Consider the following 18,486-nt stretch of genomic DNA (forward strand, 5'->3'; position numbering starts at 1 on the left):
AAGAGGAGGTCATAGAATCATAAGATGCCTGACAGTTCTGTTAGAATTCTTTGAGGAGATAACAAGTTGGACAACTTGTTCAGTGGATGTCATTGTCATAGAGTCACAGTCATAGAGATGTACAGCACGGAAACAGACTCTTCGGTCTAACTCGTCCATGCCAGCCAGATATCCCAACCCAATCTAGTCCTACCTGCCTGCATCTGGCCAATATCCCTCCAAACCCTACCTATTCACATACCCCGAACTGTTTGGATATCCAGAAGGTCTTTGACAAGATGCTGTACATTTGGCAGCTAAATAAGGTAAGAGCATATGGCATTAGGGGCAAGGTACTGCATGAATAAAGAATTGGCTGACTGGCAGAATGCAAAGAGTTGGGATAAAGGAGATTTCAGGTTGGTAGTTGGTGACTAATGTAGTTCTGCAGACAGTAGTATTAGGACCACAACTATTCACATTAGACATTAACAATCTGGACAAAGGAACTGAGGGAATTGTTGCTAAGTCTGCAGATGACACACAAATAGGTGATGAGATAGGTAGTGTTGAGTAGGTGGAAAAGCTGCAGAAGGACTTCGACAGGTGAGGACAGTGTGCAAAGAATTGGCAGCTGGAATACAATGTGGCAAAGTGTGAAGTTATGCACTTTGGTAAGAAGTATAGAGGGGTTAACTATTTTTGAAATGGGGAAAGGCTTCAGAAATCCGAAGCACAAAAGGTCTTAGGAGTTCTCGTTCAGGATTCTCTTAAGATTAACCTGCAGATTGAATTGGCGGTTAGAAAGGCACATGCGATGTCAGCATTCATTTCAAGAGGACTAGAATACAAGAGTAGAGATGTACTGCTAAGGCTCTATAAGGCTCTGGTCAGACCGCATTTGAAATATTGTGAGCAATTGTGGGTCTTGTATCGAAGGAACAATATGTTGATATTGGAGGGGCCCCAGAGGAGATTTAGAAGAATGATCCTGGGGATGAAGAGCTTGTCATATGATGAGCAATTGAGGACACTGGGGCTATAGTCAATGTTTTGAAGGATAACTGGGGGATCTCAAAGAAACTTACCAGATACTGAGAGGCCTGAATAGAGTGGATGTGGAGAAGATGTTTCCACTCATAGGAGAAACTAGGATCTGAGGGCCCAGCCTCTGAGTAAAGGGACAACCTTTTTGAACTGAGATGAGGATGACTTTCTTCAGCCAGAGGATGGTGAATCTGTGGAACTCATTGCTGCAGAGGGCTGTGGATGCAAAGTCATTCGGTGTATTTAAGACAGAGATACATAGGTTGTTGATTAGTAAAGAGATCAGGAGCTACAGGGAGATGGTGGGAGAAGGAGATTGAGAAACATATCAGCCATGACCGAGTGGTGGAGCAGACTCATTGAATTGAATGGCCTAATTCTGTTCCTATACCTATGGCCTTATGGAATCCTCACACATGATGACAATTGAATTAATCAAATTTTGATGATAATTGTTGTCCTATTTAGCGCAATTTCAAAGGCACAGGACCAGACAAAACTGGAGGGGTGTCACAAATGTTTGAAGGTGTTAGGGTAAGTTGAGAAGGTTGTTAAAATGATATGTAAAGTGTGGGAGCCTTGGCTTTTTTAAGTGAGCAAAGAGTACAAAAGTAAGGAGCTTGCTAAATCTTTATAAAGCATAGTATTGTACTCTTAAATGTAGAATCGTGCAGCTGAATTAGGATTAACTTTTGTCACAGATAGAATCAAGATAATTTTTAAATCCGAAATCTTTCTCCTGGAGAAGTTGCTTAAAGTTAAGATTTTTCATGTGGGTGAATCATAATTGGCATGTTAAGAGGTTACCTGTCCAGTTAAGGGCAATGGTCAGGTTCTCAATGTTGGAGAGTCAATTAGAGACTTCCTAGCCTCAGAGAGCCACCTTTATTGCTTCAGCCAATTGTTCTTGAACTACTGATTTCCTTGGGATGTAGTGTTACCCACAGAGCCATCAGGGAGGCCGTTCCAAGAATTTTACCCAGCACCATGAACAAACAGCAATTTCTTTTTTGTATGGATGATGACGGGAATTTGCTGGTGATGCTGTTCCCAAGTGTTTGCCGTCATAGTTCTTCTGAATGTTTGTGGCCATGGTTTGGAAGAAGTTGCGCTGGAAGCCTGAGAGAAATTTTATGTCTTGTAGATGCTGCACTCTGCTGCCACTGTGCGTCAGCGGTCGAGGGAAATAATATGAATAGATGCGATGTTAATCAAGTGAGCTGCTGTGTCCTGGGTGGTGAGTATTGTTGGTGCTACACTCATCCAGGAAAGTGGAAAGTACTTTAATTATTCATGGAATGAGGGCCTTACTGCTTAGGGCAGTATTTATTGCCCATCCCTAATTGCGCAGAGGGCAATTAAGAGTCAATCACATTGTTGTGGGGCTGGAGTCACATGTTGGCCAGGTAAGGATGTTAGTTTTTTTTCCCTAAATGGATCAGATGGGTTTTCCCACAATGATCAGTAATGGATTCATTAGATGTTTCATTCCAGCTTTTTATTGAATTCAATTCTACCATCTATTATAGCGGATTTGAACCCAGGTCTCCAGAAAAACTTTACCTGGGTCTCTGGATTAATAGTCTAGCATTAATATCACTGGGCAATCACCACCACCACCACCCCCCCCCCCCCCCCCCCCCCCCCCCCCCCATTATACTGATTTGTATATTGTGGATGGGGGATAATGTTTGGGAGTCAGGCAATGAGTTTGTCACTGCACGATTCCTAGCTTCTGACTTGCCCCTGGGGCTACAGTATCTATATGGTTATACCAGTTCATTTTCTGATCAATGCTAACACCTAGGATATTGATCATGGAGGATTTAGTGATGGTGAAGCTATCAAATGTGTAGAGGTTTGCAGATGGGATGCATGAGTTGCAGAAAGTTTGGTTGTTTGGGGTTATGAAGAGCAATCGGGTGATATGGTAGATTCGATTCTTGCATAGCAGGGAAAGACATTGAGAAAGTCTTTTAAGGTCCTTTGGTCACAGATCCATTGGAGCTTAGATCAATTTGGATGATTTTGTTTTTCTGTTATATAGTTTTATGTTGATATCAAGCTACGATTGATTTAAATTGAAGTAAATCATGCTGTATCACTGACGTACAAATGGAAAAGTTAAGGTTTTTTGGACCTCTCACCAAGATCTAGTCAAGCCTTACAATGGCTGCGAATGCCAGATAAATAATAATCATTCACAATATATTCATGGTACAAAGCACAATCTCAGGCTTCTTCAGAAGGGGTCACTTACAGACAAATTGAGAGTAATTTAAGCTGAAAACGTCTAAGCATTTGATTATTACCAGGCACTAAGGATATAACACTGAAAAACCTTGATGTATAGTCCAATGTGCTCAACTTGAGTTAAAACCGAACCAATAATTTGGTTAGGTTAACCTTCTCTGACTTCAAGTAATGTCATCCAGAAATGGAAAATCTGAAATAATACTAGAAACTGTGAGAAATATTTTACTTTTTCTGATTTATTTCAGATTTTCACCATCTGTCATATGTAGCTTGTCCTTCTAATAGACAATCTGATTTACACCCTGCCACTTTTTCATGCAATGAATGTGAGCACCTGGTATAGCAATTCAGACTTTAATCTGTAAGAAATAATTTTGAATTCCAAGCTGTATAAATTGTTTAAAATAGTGTCAAAACTCTTCACTGTAGTATCAATGTGAACATAATTTCCATAGTCAGTTATGAGTAAAATGCTTTTCAGCATGAAGTTCATAATAATGGCCTGGAATTCCAAACAAAACTCCATTAAGCCTCAAAGCTTGTGGAGTCACATTAATATGTGAGAACGTTTTACTTAATAATGAGCAATGGACACAGGATTTGCTGGAAACAGGGTGGAGGAATAATACAGTTGGAGAGATGTTTTCTGGCCAGTTTTTTTTTCAAAGGATCTCATTTAATTTTCTATATTGCGGACTCAAGCAATCAAATGTGTGTGTTGTTGACATGTGCCAAAATGTTCTGATTGTACATTTTACCCTTTCAGCAATGGAAACTGGTATTGATAAATCAGAAAACCTGTCTTGCTCACACACGTTTGCTTAATTACTCTTTCACTCCTTCATTTCCCTTTCTTCGTTTACTGAGTGTTGACTAGTTAATCAATTATTGCAGCACTGCTGTAAAATAAAGAAAATACTCTGATTTTCATACAACCATGGGTCTTGGGAACCAAATAGAACACTTTATTGCTATTTACTTGATAAACGAGGCAAGGAATGGAGCTGAGTGAGAGCAGAACTGGAATCTGGAACTCCTAATAGACATAGCAGAGAAGGCTATATGTTCACTACAAGATTTTAATTTCAAACAGGAAGAACTAGCTAATATGCATTAGATTTGATGCCAAGCCATGTGGATACAGATCATTGTGGAAAGCATCATTAGAGAGAGAATATTAGTTGAAATATGAGTTGGATGTGTCACAGCATGTTACTAAAGAAAAAAAATCTGAATCTGCAGGGAGAATATATGTGCAGATCAGCAGAAGTCAATAAAAGACAGCCAGAAGATTTATACAATGCCAGCAGTCTTTAAAGGAATACGAGTAGAAGTTTGAATGATAAAACAAAAGCAGAAAGTGCTAGAGTAGCACTGGTTCACTCCTCCTTCACTTCCAACACCTCTTCACACATCCCTTCCCATGCAATTGCAGGAGGTACAATATTTGCCCATTTACCTCCTCCGTCCTGACTATTCAAGGCCCCAGACACTCATTCCAGGTGAAGCAACAATTTACCTGCACCTTATTCAATCTAGTCCACTGTCTTTGCTGCTCACAATGTAGTTTCCTGTATGTTGGGGAGATGAAACTTCGACTGGTTGACCGCTTTGCTAAATACCTACTATTAAAATGACCCCTAGCTTCCAGTTGCCTGCCACTTCAACACAGCAATGTGTTCCTATCGCAACATTTCTGTCCCAGTTCCTGCTGCAGTTTTACAGTGAGGCTCTACGTAAGCTGGAAGAACAACACCTTTTCCTGCCTGAGGACCTTACAGCTTTCAACAATTTCAGAATGTGAACACTCTCCTCTGTGTCCACTACCCTTCCCCACATACCTAGGTCCTGATTTGTATGGGTTGCTCCACGCTGGTGAAACTGTGGACTGCCAATGCTGGAGATTAGGGTCAAGAGTGTGGTGCTGGAAATGCAAGGATGCTGCCTTACCTGCTGCGCTTTTCCAAGACCACATTCTTGACTCTTGCTCCAGTACAGCCAACCCATTTTCAATCATTTACCCTTTCTGTTAGCACCTCCCTAGCATTTATCTCTTTTGGCTTATCATCAGGTATCTCTTTTTTGTGCCTATCCATTTTTTCTCTCTCTCTGGACCCTGAATCCATGTATTCACTTCCCCAATCTTGCCATCAGCATAAATGCCACCCTTTCCCAGTTATTTTCAGTTCTGACAATCATTGGGGTCAAACATTAAATCTGTTTTTCTTCCGCGGATACTTCAGACTTGCTGAGTTTCTCCAGCACCTCCTGGTTTTCTTTCAGATATCCAGCAACTGCAGTTCTTTGCTTTCATTGGAGTATCTTTGCAAGTTCAGTTAAATTTCATGAAATGCACAATGCCCACCTTAATCCCAAATGTGAGGTGATAAGATAAAACCATTTTGCTAAATTGTGATAAAGAAAAGAAAATTATCCTTGTGAGCCAAACAAGAACCAAAACTGCATTCATTCTGTGGAATGACAGTCTCAGAGTGAAAATGAAACAGATAAGGATGGCAGACAAGTCATTCTGTCAATCAAATAGGACGTTAGTCAGCTAATAACTTTAGAAGGATTAGATGTCAGTAATGCAAGGATGGGGATTGTTGAGATATCAGACAGGCAAGATGCTGGACAGATGATGATTTTAAGTATACAGCAATAACATTGCTGTTTATTTCAAATTAATCCAATTAATGTTGTGCTGTCTTTTGGTAGGTTATAAGAAGCCAAGTATAATATTATGCAAATCTAATACAAAGTCAGCAATTACTTGGACCACAACATCAAGCAATAGGAAAATGCAATGTTGTGCATGAAAGATAAAGAAAAGCACCAAAATCTAGAATTCCAATTATGGAACTGTGAGAACAGCCAGTCCTTGCACATTACACATGCCAACAGTAGAGCAGATCAAAGAAATATTGTAGTCAATAAGAGCATAAAAGTGACAGAAAGGTATGTTGATACTATTAAAAACTTATAATGTGTGGCAGGAAAGCAGAGTGTGCAACTAATTCAACCAAAAGTTGTTTGAATCATAGCCAGATAATTCAGGAGAAAAGAGTTTAGATCTTCAGGAAGCAGATATTTGCAGTGCATCATAGGATAACTGAACATTTATTAAATGCTTGCACCTTTATAAATGACTGGAATAGAGCTTTCTTTTCAAGCAGTAAAGCTAATCAGAATTAGTTAATCAAAAAATATTTTTAAGTTGAAGTTGAGGTTAATTGTGTCAAGTGAACAAAGTCTAACCTATAGCTAAACATATGTATGTTGTGGTAATTAATAAAATTGTTTTAATTTTATGATAAGTAAAATAAAATATCCTTATGAATCAAAGAACCTAAAGCAAATCGTAGCCATCTGAGGATAAGAATGAGACAATTACTTATGTCAAATAGGTGATGATCTGAGACAAATAAGATATTGGTTACAATTGATTACAGATACATTCGCTCAACAAAAAGAATGTTATTTGCACTTTGTGCTAAAGTTCATTACATTCCAGCTAGAATGAAGAAAATTAGGTAATAGAGAAGGTGAAAGATCTAAGTCATTGGGATAAAATTATAATAACAGTGGTTATGTTACATAATGGATGAGTGGAAAATAATGTAAAAGTTAAATTTTAAATATTAAACATTAAAGAAAAGCTGTCGAGAAGAATATTGTCCAACATAAAGCACTGAGGACATAGCGTCAAAGTTAACAATGATAACATCTCTTTGCTTGCTTGTTATAAATTCTGACCATGGAAAAGAACAACTATACTTATCAAAGTTTAACTTTTTAATCCTTTTGGCAGATATGCCCTTTGGGGTCATTTCAACTGTGGAAATTATTGAATACATCATGACACAGGTGCAGCCTGACAGCAAAGGAATAAATATTGTTACAGATAATATCCTGATTTTAGGAAACAATGAACAAAATATGACCTATGATAGAAAAGGTCCTTATGCTAAACAAGAAAAAGTGCTTTCCTACAGTAATGTAACCCAGACACATTGAACACATACAAAAGGAATTTAAAAAAGTGAAACAATCAAATACATGGGAAAACCAAAGACCCATTTCTCTGCTGGTCTGAGTTACAGAGTGAAATAGTTGGGTAAATTTCTGCCTAACTTATTGAATGTCGCAAAACTGTAAATAAATCTTTATGGAAAAGGCATGTCAGTACCTTTGAGGTGAAGAATATGATGGGAACTTCCATCAGTTGTACTGCTTGTGAAGGGAAATTAGCCATGAAGTATGGAATTATGATCTAATCAATGAAGTTTATTATATATGCTTTCAGTTCAAAAGAGCCAACTAATTGTTATGCTTCTTGAGTATTTATACTAAAGCAACGCAGGAATAGTTAAATTAGGAAAAGAGTCCACAGTTTTCATGAATGGATGCAAAGGTTCCTTCTATTATGCACAATCTTTGGGGGAGAATGGCCTTAAATTTCTGAAGACAATCATGAAGAAGCCAGTTCATTAAATTTTTACAGGGTATATATATTGCGGAGAGAAAGTGGTCATTGCGTACTGCAATGAAAAATAGAAGCTGGGAAGCAATTTTTGAACATTTTTTTTCCTGCAACTAGGTTCTCAAACCTGGATAAAGTTAAAAATCACACAACACCAGGTCATAGTCCAACAGGTTGAATTGGAAGCATTAGCTTTCGGAGCGCCGCTCCTTCATCAGGTGGTTGTGGAGGACACAATTGTAAGGCACAGAATTTATAGCAAAAGTTTACTTTAGATTACTTACAGTATGGAAACAGGCCCTTCGGCCCAACAAGTCCACACCGACGCGCAACCCACCCATTCCCCTATATTTACCCCTTTTACCTAACACTACGGGCAATTTAGCATGGCCAATTCACCTAACCTGCACATCTTTGGACTGTTGGAGGAAACCGGAGCACCCAGAGGAAACCCACACAGACACGGGGAGAATGTGCAAACTCCACACAGTCAGTCACCTGAGTCAGGAATTGAACCCGGGTCTCTGGTGCTGTGAGGCAGCAGTGCCACCGTGCCGCACACAGTGTGATGTAACTGAAATTATACATTGGAAAATACCTTGATTGTTTGTTGAGTCTATCGTCTGTTCAAATACCATGATAGTTTCACTTCTTTCATGTTTCACACCTTCAACATATTGTCTAACTAACACCAATTGTTACAGTTAATGAGAATGCAACTTTTAAAAAAATGTTTTGTGATTTACACATGAAAGAAGTGAAACTATCATTGTATTCAAACAGATGGAAGACTCAATAAATAATCAAGGTATTTTTCAATGTATAATTTCAGTTACATCACACTGTAAACTTTTGCTATAAATCCTGTGCCTTACAATTGTGTCCTCCACAACCACCTGATGGAGTGGCGCTCCGAAAGCCAGTGCTTCCAATTAAACCTGTTGGACTATAGTCTGGTGTTGTATGATTTTGTTCAACACCGGTATCTTCAAATCTCAAACCTGGAAGTATGTTGGGTGCCGGTAATGGTGTGAAAATCCGAAAACATTCTAATCAGGGAAAGTGGTTACAAGGGTACAGGAGTCCTTCACTTTCGAAGTAAAGGCATAAAGTAAGAAAAAAGAAAGTTATGATGAATTTATACAAAGCATGAAGTTAGTCTTAGCAAGGGCTATTATGCCTAATTGTAATCATCACACTGTATCAAAAAAAGGGAAGGCTTTAAAAAGAATACAGACAGGAGTATTCAGAGTTTTTCCAGGAATGAGGAATATTAGTTAAATGGATGGCTGCATTTGTTGCCTCCAGCACCTGTATACTATGTGCTAATTTAAATCGTGCGTGCACGTGCAAACAGTTTCTGTGGGAATGCGGTCAGGAGAGGGAGTGATTGTGAGTAGAGTTCAGGGGATGATAGGTGAAGACATATTATATTTGGAATGTCACACAGGCATGTTCCCGAATGAGCAGGTGTCTTCAGTTGCAGGTATCAACAAATACTGCCTAAATGCCTTTGGAGAAGTTAAAGTTGTTTTCTTGAGAAAAAACGAAGTTTGAGAATTGTTCAGAATCATGCAGGGTCTGCCATTAAGAAGATTTTAAGATGGCTGACAGAAGAGCAAATCATTTAACATTATTATATACAGTGAGTGTTTAAGACTTTGAAAGCTCTGCCTGAAAATGGAAGCAGTTTCAATGATGGTTTTCAAGAGGAAATTAGATAAGCACCTGAACGGAAAAAATATTCTAGGATTATTGGAAAACGGCTGGGAGACGGATTAACTAAATTGGATTTACAGTGAACCAGCTTGGGTCTGAATGTTCTCCCTCTGTGTTGTAACCATCCTATGGTCCTAGCATCTGCTTTAGCAACCTGTCTCTAAATTCAGCAGGCACTGATCTTACTCAGAATATCAATGCCCCACTTAATGTTTTTAGATCTATTCTTAAAGGGAGTACTGGAAGTGACATATCAAAGGTAATGTCTTAGTTCACTCTTTCCCAATGCTTTCTCCTCCTAGTTCTTCAGACTACTGCCAATCCTACTTATGGCTGGTTTGCTTTGACAAAAAAAACCCACAGCCACGATTCTAGGATTGAATAGCTGGCTTATTGGGGTAGGCCCACTAGTATTATTGCGAGACTATTAATCCAGAGACCAGGTAATGTTCTGGGGGCCTGAGTTTGAATCCCACCATGGCAGATGGTGGAATTTGAATTCAGTAATAATCTGGAATGAAGGACCTAACAATGACCATGAAACAAATTGTCATTGAAAAAAAACGATCTGGTTCATTAAAATCCTTCAGGAAATATGCCATCCTTACCTGGCCTGGCCTATATATAACTCCAAACCCACAGCAATGTGGTTTGGACCTTTAGCCTTCCTTCAGCTCTTAATATATGCATTAACCATCACTGCCTGTTTCCTGTCACTTGGCCTTTCCATATCCATATTGCTAATGTCTCTTATCCTATGATCTCTAACTTTGGATACAGGTCTGTTGTGTGGCAAATCACTTCTGGAAGTCCACAGGCACAACATCAGCTGCATCATCCCTAGCAACACTCTCTGCTACCACTTCACAAGACTCCAGCAAGATAGTTAATGCCATTTCCTTTGAATTAGCTCTCCTTAATTAAGCAGAAATTCTCCATGTGATCATCAATTTGTTCCATATATTGTTTCTAGAAGTTTCCCATCCACTGAAGTGGAACTGACTTGTAGCTGTTGAACTCATCTTTACATTCTTCCTTGTTCAAGGGTGTAACATTTGCCAGTCTCCAGCGATGGGCAGTAAATGTTGGCCCAGTCAGTGATACCCACACCCATGAATAAATAATTTAAAAAAGCAATTGAATGACTAATTTTGAAAATGCCCCATTTGGTGAACTGGCACCGAACTCATAAAAGGTCAATGATTTGATGTATAATTCTGTTTCTCTCTGTGTGACCTGATCCAATCTTCCAGCATTTTCTATTTTTATTTCAGATTTCCAGCGATTGTGATATTTTGCTTTTGTTGTTAGACATAGTTGTAAATACTTTAAATCTGACATCCCAGTTGATACTTTCCAGGCAGCTAATTTTGAAAAATGTGTTTGGAATACCGTTCTGCAACACTCAAAGAAACATTCAGTTGTTAAGGAAGTGTAATTGGCTCATTCTGGTGATGTCAGCCAGGGTAAATCCCCAAAGAGTGCACTCCCTTGCCTAATCTTGGTATTAATATATTTCTCCTGTTCACACACTGGATAAGAGCCTTTATTTTTCAATTAAGTCTACTGAAAACGTTGCTAGAGTCTGAGTATGAATAATAAGCCCCTAGTGTTACCAGGTATTGTTTAATTTCGAGCTCCATCATATTTAGTTTTCTGATTTAAGTAACTGCTGCTGGGGAAAAGCAAAGCTTAATGTATTCCTCCTTGTGAACATGAGAAAAATGGCTGATCAACTGGGCACATACAGCTGAACTGGTTGCCGTGAACAATAAGCGTACTTTCTCCTCAATTGAGCAGGCCGAAACATAACATTAAGGAAAAGATATAAGAACACTAATCAATTTCTGTCGGAAAAAATGACCATAGATGCTGGAATCTGTATTGAAAACAAAAAGTGTTGGCGATCATAAGAGTCATCTAGCCTTGAAAATTAGCTTGCTCTCTCTCCATGGATGCTGCCTGACCCACTGTGATCTCCAGCAATTTTTGTTTTCACTAGTCACTTGCTGGTTGATTGAGACTTTGTGAATTGGAATGCCTGGTAAAAGTGATGGTGTTGGAAATATAGGGAGCTGGAGTTGTGTCCTAGACTTCTAAAGATCATTGAAAGTTTAACAAGATTTGCAGCCTATTATAAAGGGGGCTAATGGGCCAGTAAATTAATGGGTCTGGATTTGCTGGAGTTGAATATCTCTGTAGCGATTGGAATGAGGTCATCCAGGTTGATCTCATAGAATATGAGTTCCCTGGTTGGGGCTGTTAACCTGAACCATCAGGGAGTCCTGGCTGACAGATATAAACAGAGTGTTGCGGCTCTGTTCATTCCAGGAGCTGGCTCTGTGCTTGCTGGGTCAGTGTCCTCCAATATCCCTTATAAACAAGGGCAACTTGGTGACAGGATATCTGCCCTCATGGAGTTATTTCAATCTCATTTTGGGTTCTATTGGTTAGGTCTTCTACCTCATCCTTCAGTCTGTTGGAACTGAGAGAGCAAAGTGCAAATCAGGGACCTTGATGATTCATGGTATCAGTATTTTATTTCCTTAACAAATGTGATATAAGGTTAGAAAATGAGGCAGTAAAATAACAGTAAAGGAACAGGTTTGGATTATAATCTAATTAGATGCAGAGGGAAAATAAATAGAAGGAAATAAATAAAAATAAAACTTTCTGTAAAATTTCAGCAATTTAGGCAGCGAGAAACAGTGTTAACATTTCAGGTGGATGAAGAAGTGCAACTCACCAGGTAAATGCCTGCTTTCTGCCGTCAGGTTTCTGAACCATTCAGTTTATTGAAGTTAACTCTTGTGAGTTGTAGCATTAGTGAAATGTCAATGCACGGGAATAGGCCTCTCGCCACCTACTGGTGACAAGACTTGATCCATCACTTGAAGAGGGAGACCTTAATCACTGAAGTTTATCTTAATGGCAAGACTCTGATTTTATTGCCTCTCACCTGACTAATTTTACCTGTTCACCATTTTTCTCGCCATGTTGGGGACTGCAAAATCTAAAAGTACGCACTACACAATATCAGCCTGCTCATGGTGCATAGAATAGTCACCGGGTAAGTTTGTGTTTATTTTTGTGGGATTGGGTGGAGCTGTAGCTTCTCCATTCAGTTCCTCCATAAAATCTACTTTGACCATTGCTACCCATAACTGCCTCAACTCTTCCTGAGGCTTGGTCCTTTCACTGCCTGGCACACAAGTTCAATCAGAGTCAAAACCTAACCCATAAACATGGATGAATTAATAAATAAATAAGGAACCAGACCAACTCTTGCAAGTGCCCAGGTCGAAGCATCAAACAGCATGATGAATATGGAAATCAAATGTACAAAACTGTTCAAATTAATTGTTTCAGTTTCAAAATTACAGCCTTTTATGGATGCTTTACAGCTGGATAGTAGCTATATTTTGTAAAATAAATGCATTTTATATGTATTTTTATGAAGCAACCTCTTTTTGTCAAAGCGTACCTTAGGAGTTGGAATTTTCTTAAATGGTTTAGTCTTAAACAGACGCTTAAGTGTGCCATAAAACCTTCTTTGATCTTCAGTTAGAACTGTGACCAAAGCTCCTTCTTTTCGTGACTGCAACAAAAGCAAAAGGAAATTCAGAAATGCATAAACTAAGACAAAATCTGTACTTATCGCATCACAGATTTCAACTCTTATTACAGCATTTTAACAAAATATTGTCTGCCTTTGTGATACGTGCAATTTCTGTTGTGTTTTCTTTCGTTTATCAGTATTCCCAATGATAATATCCTTGACAAAGAAATACAAGTCTGTTTTCAATTACTAAATCATACAGGATAATCTATCATTAAACTCAATTCCCAATGTCAACATAAATAAACAAGATTAAGCAATGCAAATGAGGTGCTTCAACAAAATAAAACAAATTTTAATTGCTACAGTTAAGGTTCACATTTGGATTCAAACAAAGAAAAAGACAATAGAATTGACTGTAGAAGCTGATACTGGCAAGATTTATATCTACATTTCTTTGTTTTTTGGATCAGTGCATGCATAGATCAACTTGTAGAGGTCTTCTCAGACATCTTCAAACTCTCCCTGAGGCAGGCCACTGTCCCTGGCTGTTCCAAAAGGGCCAACATCATCCCTGTGCCTAAGAAGGCTCATGCAGCATGTCTCAATGACTACTCCCCAGTGACCCTAACGTTGGTGGTCATGAAGTTCTTTGAAAGGTTGGTTATAGCATTAATCAACTCCAGCCTCCCCACTACCCTTGACCACTCCAATTTGCCTATCGGACCAGCAGGTCCATATCAGATGCCATATCATTTGCCCTTCACTCCTCCGTAGAACATCTTGATACCAAGAACAGCTACGTGAGAATCTTACTACAGTTCAACCTTCAACACTATTATCCTCTCGACACTGATTACTGAACTTAGTGATCTCGGACTAAGCCCCACTCTCTGCAACTGGATCTTCAGTGTCCTGACCCACAGGCCACAATCAGTGAAAATTAGGGACTATATGTCATCCTCACTAACAATCAACACTGGAGCCCCCCAGGAGTGCGTACTCAGCTCCCTACTGTACGCACTGTATACCCATGACTGCGTCGCCAAATACCAGACTAATGCCATTTACAAGTTCGCTGATGACACCACCATAGTCAGACGAATCTCAGATGGCAATGAAACAGACTACCAATGGGAGGTGGAAGACCTGAAAAAATGGGGCACTAAGAACAACCTAGCTTTCAATGCCAGCAAAACAAAGGAACTCATTATTGACTTTTGGCAGGATGTTAGATTGGATTACTGACAGTGTGGAAACAGGCCCTTCGGCTCAACAAGTCCACACCCACCAGCTGAAGCGCAACCCACCCAGACCCATTCCCCTACATTTACCCCTTCACCTAACACTACGGGCAATTTAGCATGGCCAATTCACCTAACCTGCACATTTTTGGACTGTGGGAGGAAACTGGAGCAGCCGGAGGAAACCCATGCAGACACGGGGAGAATGTGCAAACTCCACACAGTCAGTCACCTGAGGCGGGTCTCTGGCACTGTGAGGCAGTAGTGCTAACTACTGTGCCACCCATTAAAAGTGACATGCCCCTACGCATTAACGGCACAGAGCTGGACCAAGTGTGTCAAGCTCCTGGGAGTGGTCATCAACAACAAGTTTTCTTGGCCTGTTCATATGGACACGCTGGTTACAAAGGCCCAAAAACGTCTCTTCTTCCTCAGTCAGCTGAGAAAATTGGCATGACGGCCAAGCTTTTATGGGTGTGCCATCGAGAGCATTTGGGCTGGATGTATCACTACCCGATATGGCAACTGTACCATTCAAGATCAGAGACGGTTACAGTGAGTGGTGAAATCAGCCCGGACATCACCCATCTATTGAATCCATCTACCAGGCCGACAGTCAAGGAAAGGCCTCCAGCATTCTCAAAGATCCATCCAACTCTGGCAATGTTTTTCTACAACCTCTACCATTGGGAAGAAGGTACAGAAATCTGAACATATGCAGCAACCGGTTTTGAAACAGTTTCTACCCGACTGTTGTTAGAATACTGAATGGACTCACAGACTCTTAGCATTCGCCTGTACCTGTGTTTTGGTTTTCACTGCTGTTTACTTATTTACTTATCTATGCTATTTAACTATGTGATCTACCTGTAATGCTCACAGGACAAAGATTTTCACTGTGCCTCAGTACACGTGACAATAGCTTCAATTCAATTCAGTGCACTAACACACTGGAAATGGCATTTCTAGAACAAGTCTTGGGAAAGAATCACATAGTCATCTTTCATCTGAATTTGAGAAGATAGTGATACAGTTAGCCATGCAGATATATGGTGGCATTCAATTCCTCAAAATGCTCACTGTGTAAGGCGTCTACTTGATTTTAGTTAATGTGTCCCAGCCCTTTGCCTTTCCGTTCCTGAGGGATAGCAAACCTCAGTTTTGGAGAGATTGGTATGGCTACTTTTTCAAACAATAGCAATGCCAGTCGACCTCCCAATGGCAGCACTATGGCAGTGCCTATCAAATCCCTATGCTAGTAGGCCCTTTAAAAGTATCCTAATCACTGCATTTGAATTGCATGAGAAAAAAACCTGTGAGAATGGCGAGAAACCGATATTGCTAGTTTGATCATTCGATGGTACTAACCATTTTTGCAAGGTCTGGTAAACCCCAGTTGGTTATGATTGCAGTATTCTTTCCTTTCAGAATCCTGATTGGCAGAAGGTCATTTTACAACGAGTCAAAGTTTCAAATCAGCTGTTTGGAGATTAGAGGCTATCTTCCAACATATATTCTCCAGTTCATTGACATGGACAAAATATATAATGTAGGCCAGCCTGCAGTGCCAAGTTTATCATTCAGTTATCAAAGTTAAAAGCCATCCCTAAGGATTTTCAGTTTTGCTGCTCTAAGTTCAAAGCATACCTAATTAATGTTTCCAAATCAAAAAATGCAGAAGTGATTATAAGCAACAAGAATTTGTTTTTAAGTATTGTTCCTTGGACCTGGATATTTACGGGAGGGTAAAGAAGGGGTTGGGTTAAGGTTTTTAATAGCTGGGATATCTGGAAATATGAGTAATTTTAAAACTGACGCTTCATTTCATTTTTTTTGTCTCTATTTTATAATTGACAGCCAGCCAATTTGAAAGGGATGATCAGGGGTAATTGCACGCCTACGGCATTTGGCGTAAACCATTGGTCACATTGTTCTTGATCCACTTAGACAGCTGAAACTTGGTAATGGTTATGGGAATGCTTCCACCTTAAATGTTTGCAATGATGTGTGCAAACTTAGGAAGTAAGAAATTGTAATTTTGTTCATGTTTTAGTGTTTGATACAAGTTAATATGGAAAACAAACTTAAAAGCTACTAAAGATAACTACAATAACATAGAAATAAATAGTATAAATAGAAATTAAGAATAAATTATAACTTATTAAATTATTCATTTAACCTAGTTAAATTAATTGATAAAAATAAGTTGATTAAATGATAAAATTAAATTGGATTGATTACGTAAAATGCTAGTTAACTAAGTTAAAGGTGAAATGCCTCTTTTTATCCTTGACCAAGAATGCGGCTCTCTGTGGCCATTCATCCAGTGTACACTAAAGGCAGTACCAGTGAAACATGCGGAACTGTTAAAAAAAAAATTAGAAATCTTCTTTGGAGAAGTAACCGCTGCCCCGAGAACCCTCTAAGATCTGTGATCCCTGAGTCAAGGAAAAGCTGGCCTGGTTCCATTAAAAGTGAGATCTCGGAGATGTCTGCTTTAGCCATGGAGACATCAAATTGTGTGCAGTTTAGATTTCCACACCAGCAAAAGTTGGGACCCTGGGAATAAGTACAGCTGGAACTCTGGACTTTTCTGCAATACTTTCTTTGCCATTGCAGCTTGTTTCTCTCCCTTTTTCTCCTCCTTTAAGATGTTTACTAAAACTATCTTGTCTTAGATTCTGTTCCTCAGCCCTAATATTTCCTTACATTTTGTTTGTCTGCCTCACGATTCAAATGTTTCAATTGGTATGAAATTCCTGTGCTTGTCTGTTAAATATGGATAAATATGGATGAAGCTCAAAACAGAAAAATGGGAATTTACTATTTCAGTCTCTTTACATTTGTTAATGGCATAATAATTCTTAACTCAAACCAACCAACCTCACTGTCAATGGGAATTCACTGTTACAAGTCTGAACTGTTATTCCTTTAAAGCTTAATTGTTGTTGAAGTTTTTTTAGAAGCATTTTCTTTCTGTCTCTTAAACCAATCTTTCTTTTCCCTCTCTTGATCTGGCTTTCTGTAGTTTTGATGACATTGAATCTGATCACTAATGGACACTTCTTGGTTGCAATTTTGTGCTGCTCATTAACAATACTTCTGATTGGTTAAAGAAACTCTGATAACTCAGGATGCCTGAATGGAAAGGGACATCTTTTGCTGCTAAACACCAAAATAGAGCCACTACTCCTGACAAGTAAAGACTAGGTAAAAACAATGACTGCAGATGCTGGAAACCAGATTCTGGATTAGTGGTGCTGGAAGAGCACAACAGTTCAGGCAGCATCCAAGGAACTTCTAGTCCCAGCATGGGTTAGACAGCTCTGCAGACCTATCCCTAGCTCTGCTTTATAAAGAACTAACCCACCATGCCCTTTGAGCTGCCTACTCACTCATTTGGGACACTTCCAAATTATTGTATAAATTATAGAATTATCTGCTAACTATAAATTATGACCTAATGTTATTCAAATATAATAGTGTGAGCCTGCAAAACACATGAATGAGATAAAGAGCTACTGCCCCACGTTACCCTTCAATCTGAGGGGGCACTTGTGTAAATAAAATATATTAAGCTAAAGTCCTTTGTTTATAAATGCAATTTAAATTTTAATGCTAGTGATGAACAGTTGTCCTCCTTTTTTACATTGGAAAATGTTGGATACTTCAAACTCATTGCAAATATTCTGCAGCTCTCATTTCAATTTTTCATCAAGACAGCCCAATGCTTAATTTATGGCACAAGAAGATCAAGAATTATCATCAAATGGACCTTTCATTTGTTGACTTTAATCATTATCACTTAAATAAGCACAATGCCACAACAATATGATATAATTGGAATCTTAAAATGAGTGGAGTCCCAAGCTTGACATATCTGTAATTGTGTGAATCCTCTGCACCTTAGAAATTTGACTAGAAACTAGTTTCTATTTGAATTATGCACGTTAAAGAGTGATTTTTAAAGTCATGTGTCATTTTTGAACTATTATCAAAATGCATGAGAGAGGAACACAATACTCACCCTTTTATGCATGGTGTTAAAGTTATCAATAATTATACCAATGAAAAGATTCAATGTGAAGAAAGTTCCAATTACAATAAAAGCTACAAAGTAGAAGAGGCTGTATGGATTTGCACCCATTTCAGGCTGAAGGTCAATCTGCAGAACACATTACAAATATTAATGTGAATGC

The 18,486-nt window shown here is 38.9% G+C and overlaps 1 protein-coding gene across 1 annotated transcript in view; it reads right to left on the reverse strand.

Annotated features, from left to right (window-relative positions):
• The window catches only part of LOC140479312 (sodium channel protein type 9 subunit alpha-like), a 173,767-nt gene that overhangs the window by 15,152 nt on the left and 140,129 nt on the right, over nt 1-18,486 (reverse strand). The window contains exons 15-16 of the mRNA XM_072573248.1: nt 18,311-18,452; nt 12,969-13,072 (exon numbers count right to left, since the gene is read on the reverse strand). Coding sequence (XP_072429349.1) covers nt 12,969-13,072; nt 18,311-18,452 — 246 coding nt within the window. The remainder of the gene's footprint in view (nt 1-12,968; nt 13,073-18,310; nt 18,453-18,486) is intronic.

The sequence above is a fragment of the Chiloscyllium punctatum genome, chromosome 1 (genome assembly GCF_047496795.1).
Source record: "Chiloscyllium punctatum isolate Juve2018m chromosome 1, sChiPun1.3, whole genome shotgun sequence".
In the NCBI taxonomy this organism is placed as follows: Eukaryota; Metazoa; Chordata; class Chondrichthyes; order Orectolobiformes; family Hemiscylliidae; genus Chiloscyllium; species Chiloscyllium punctatum.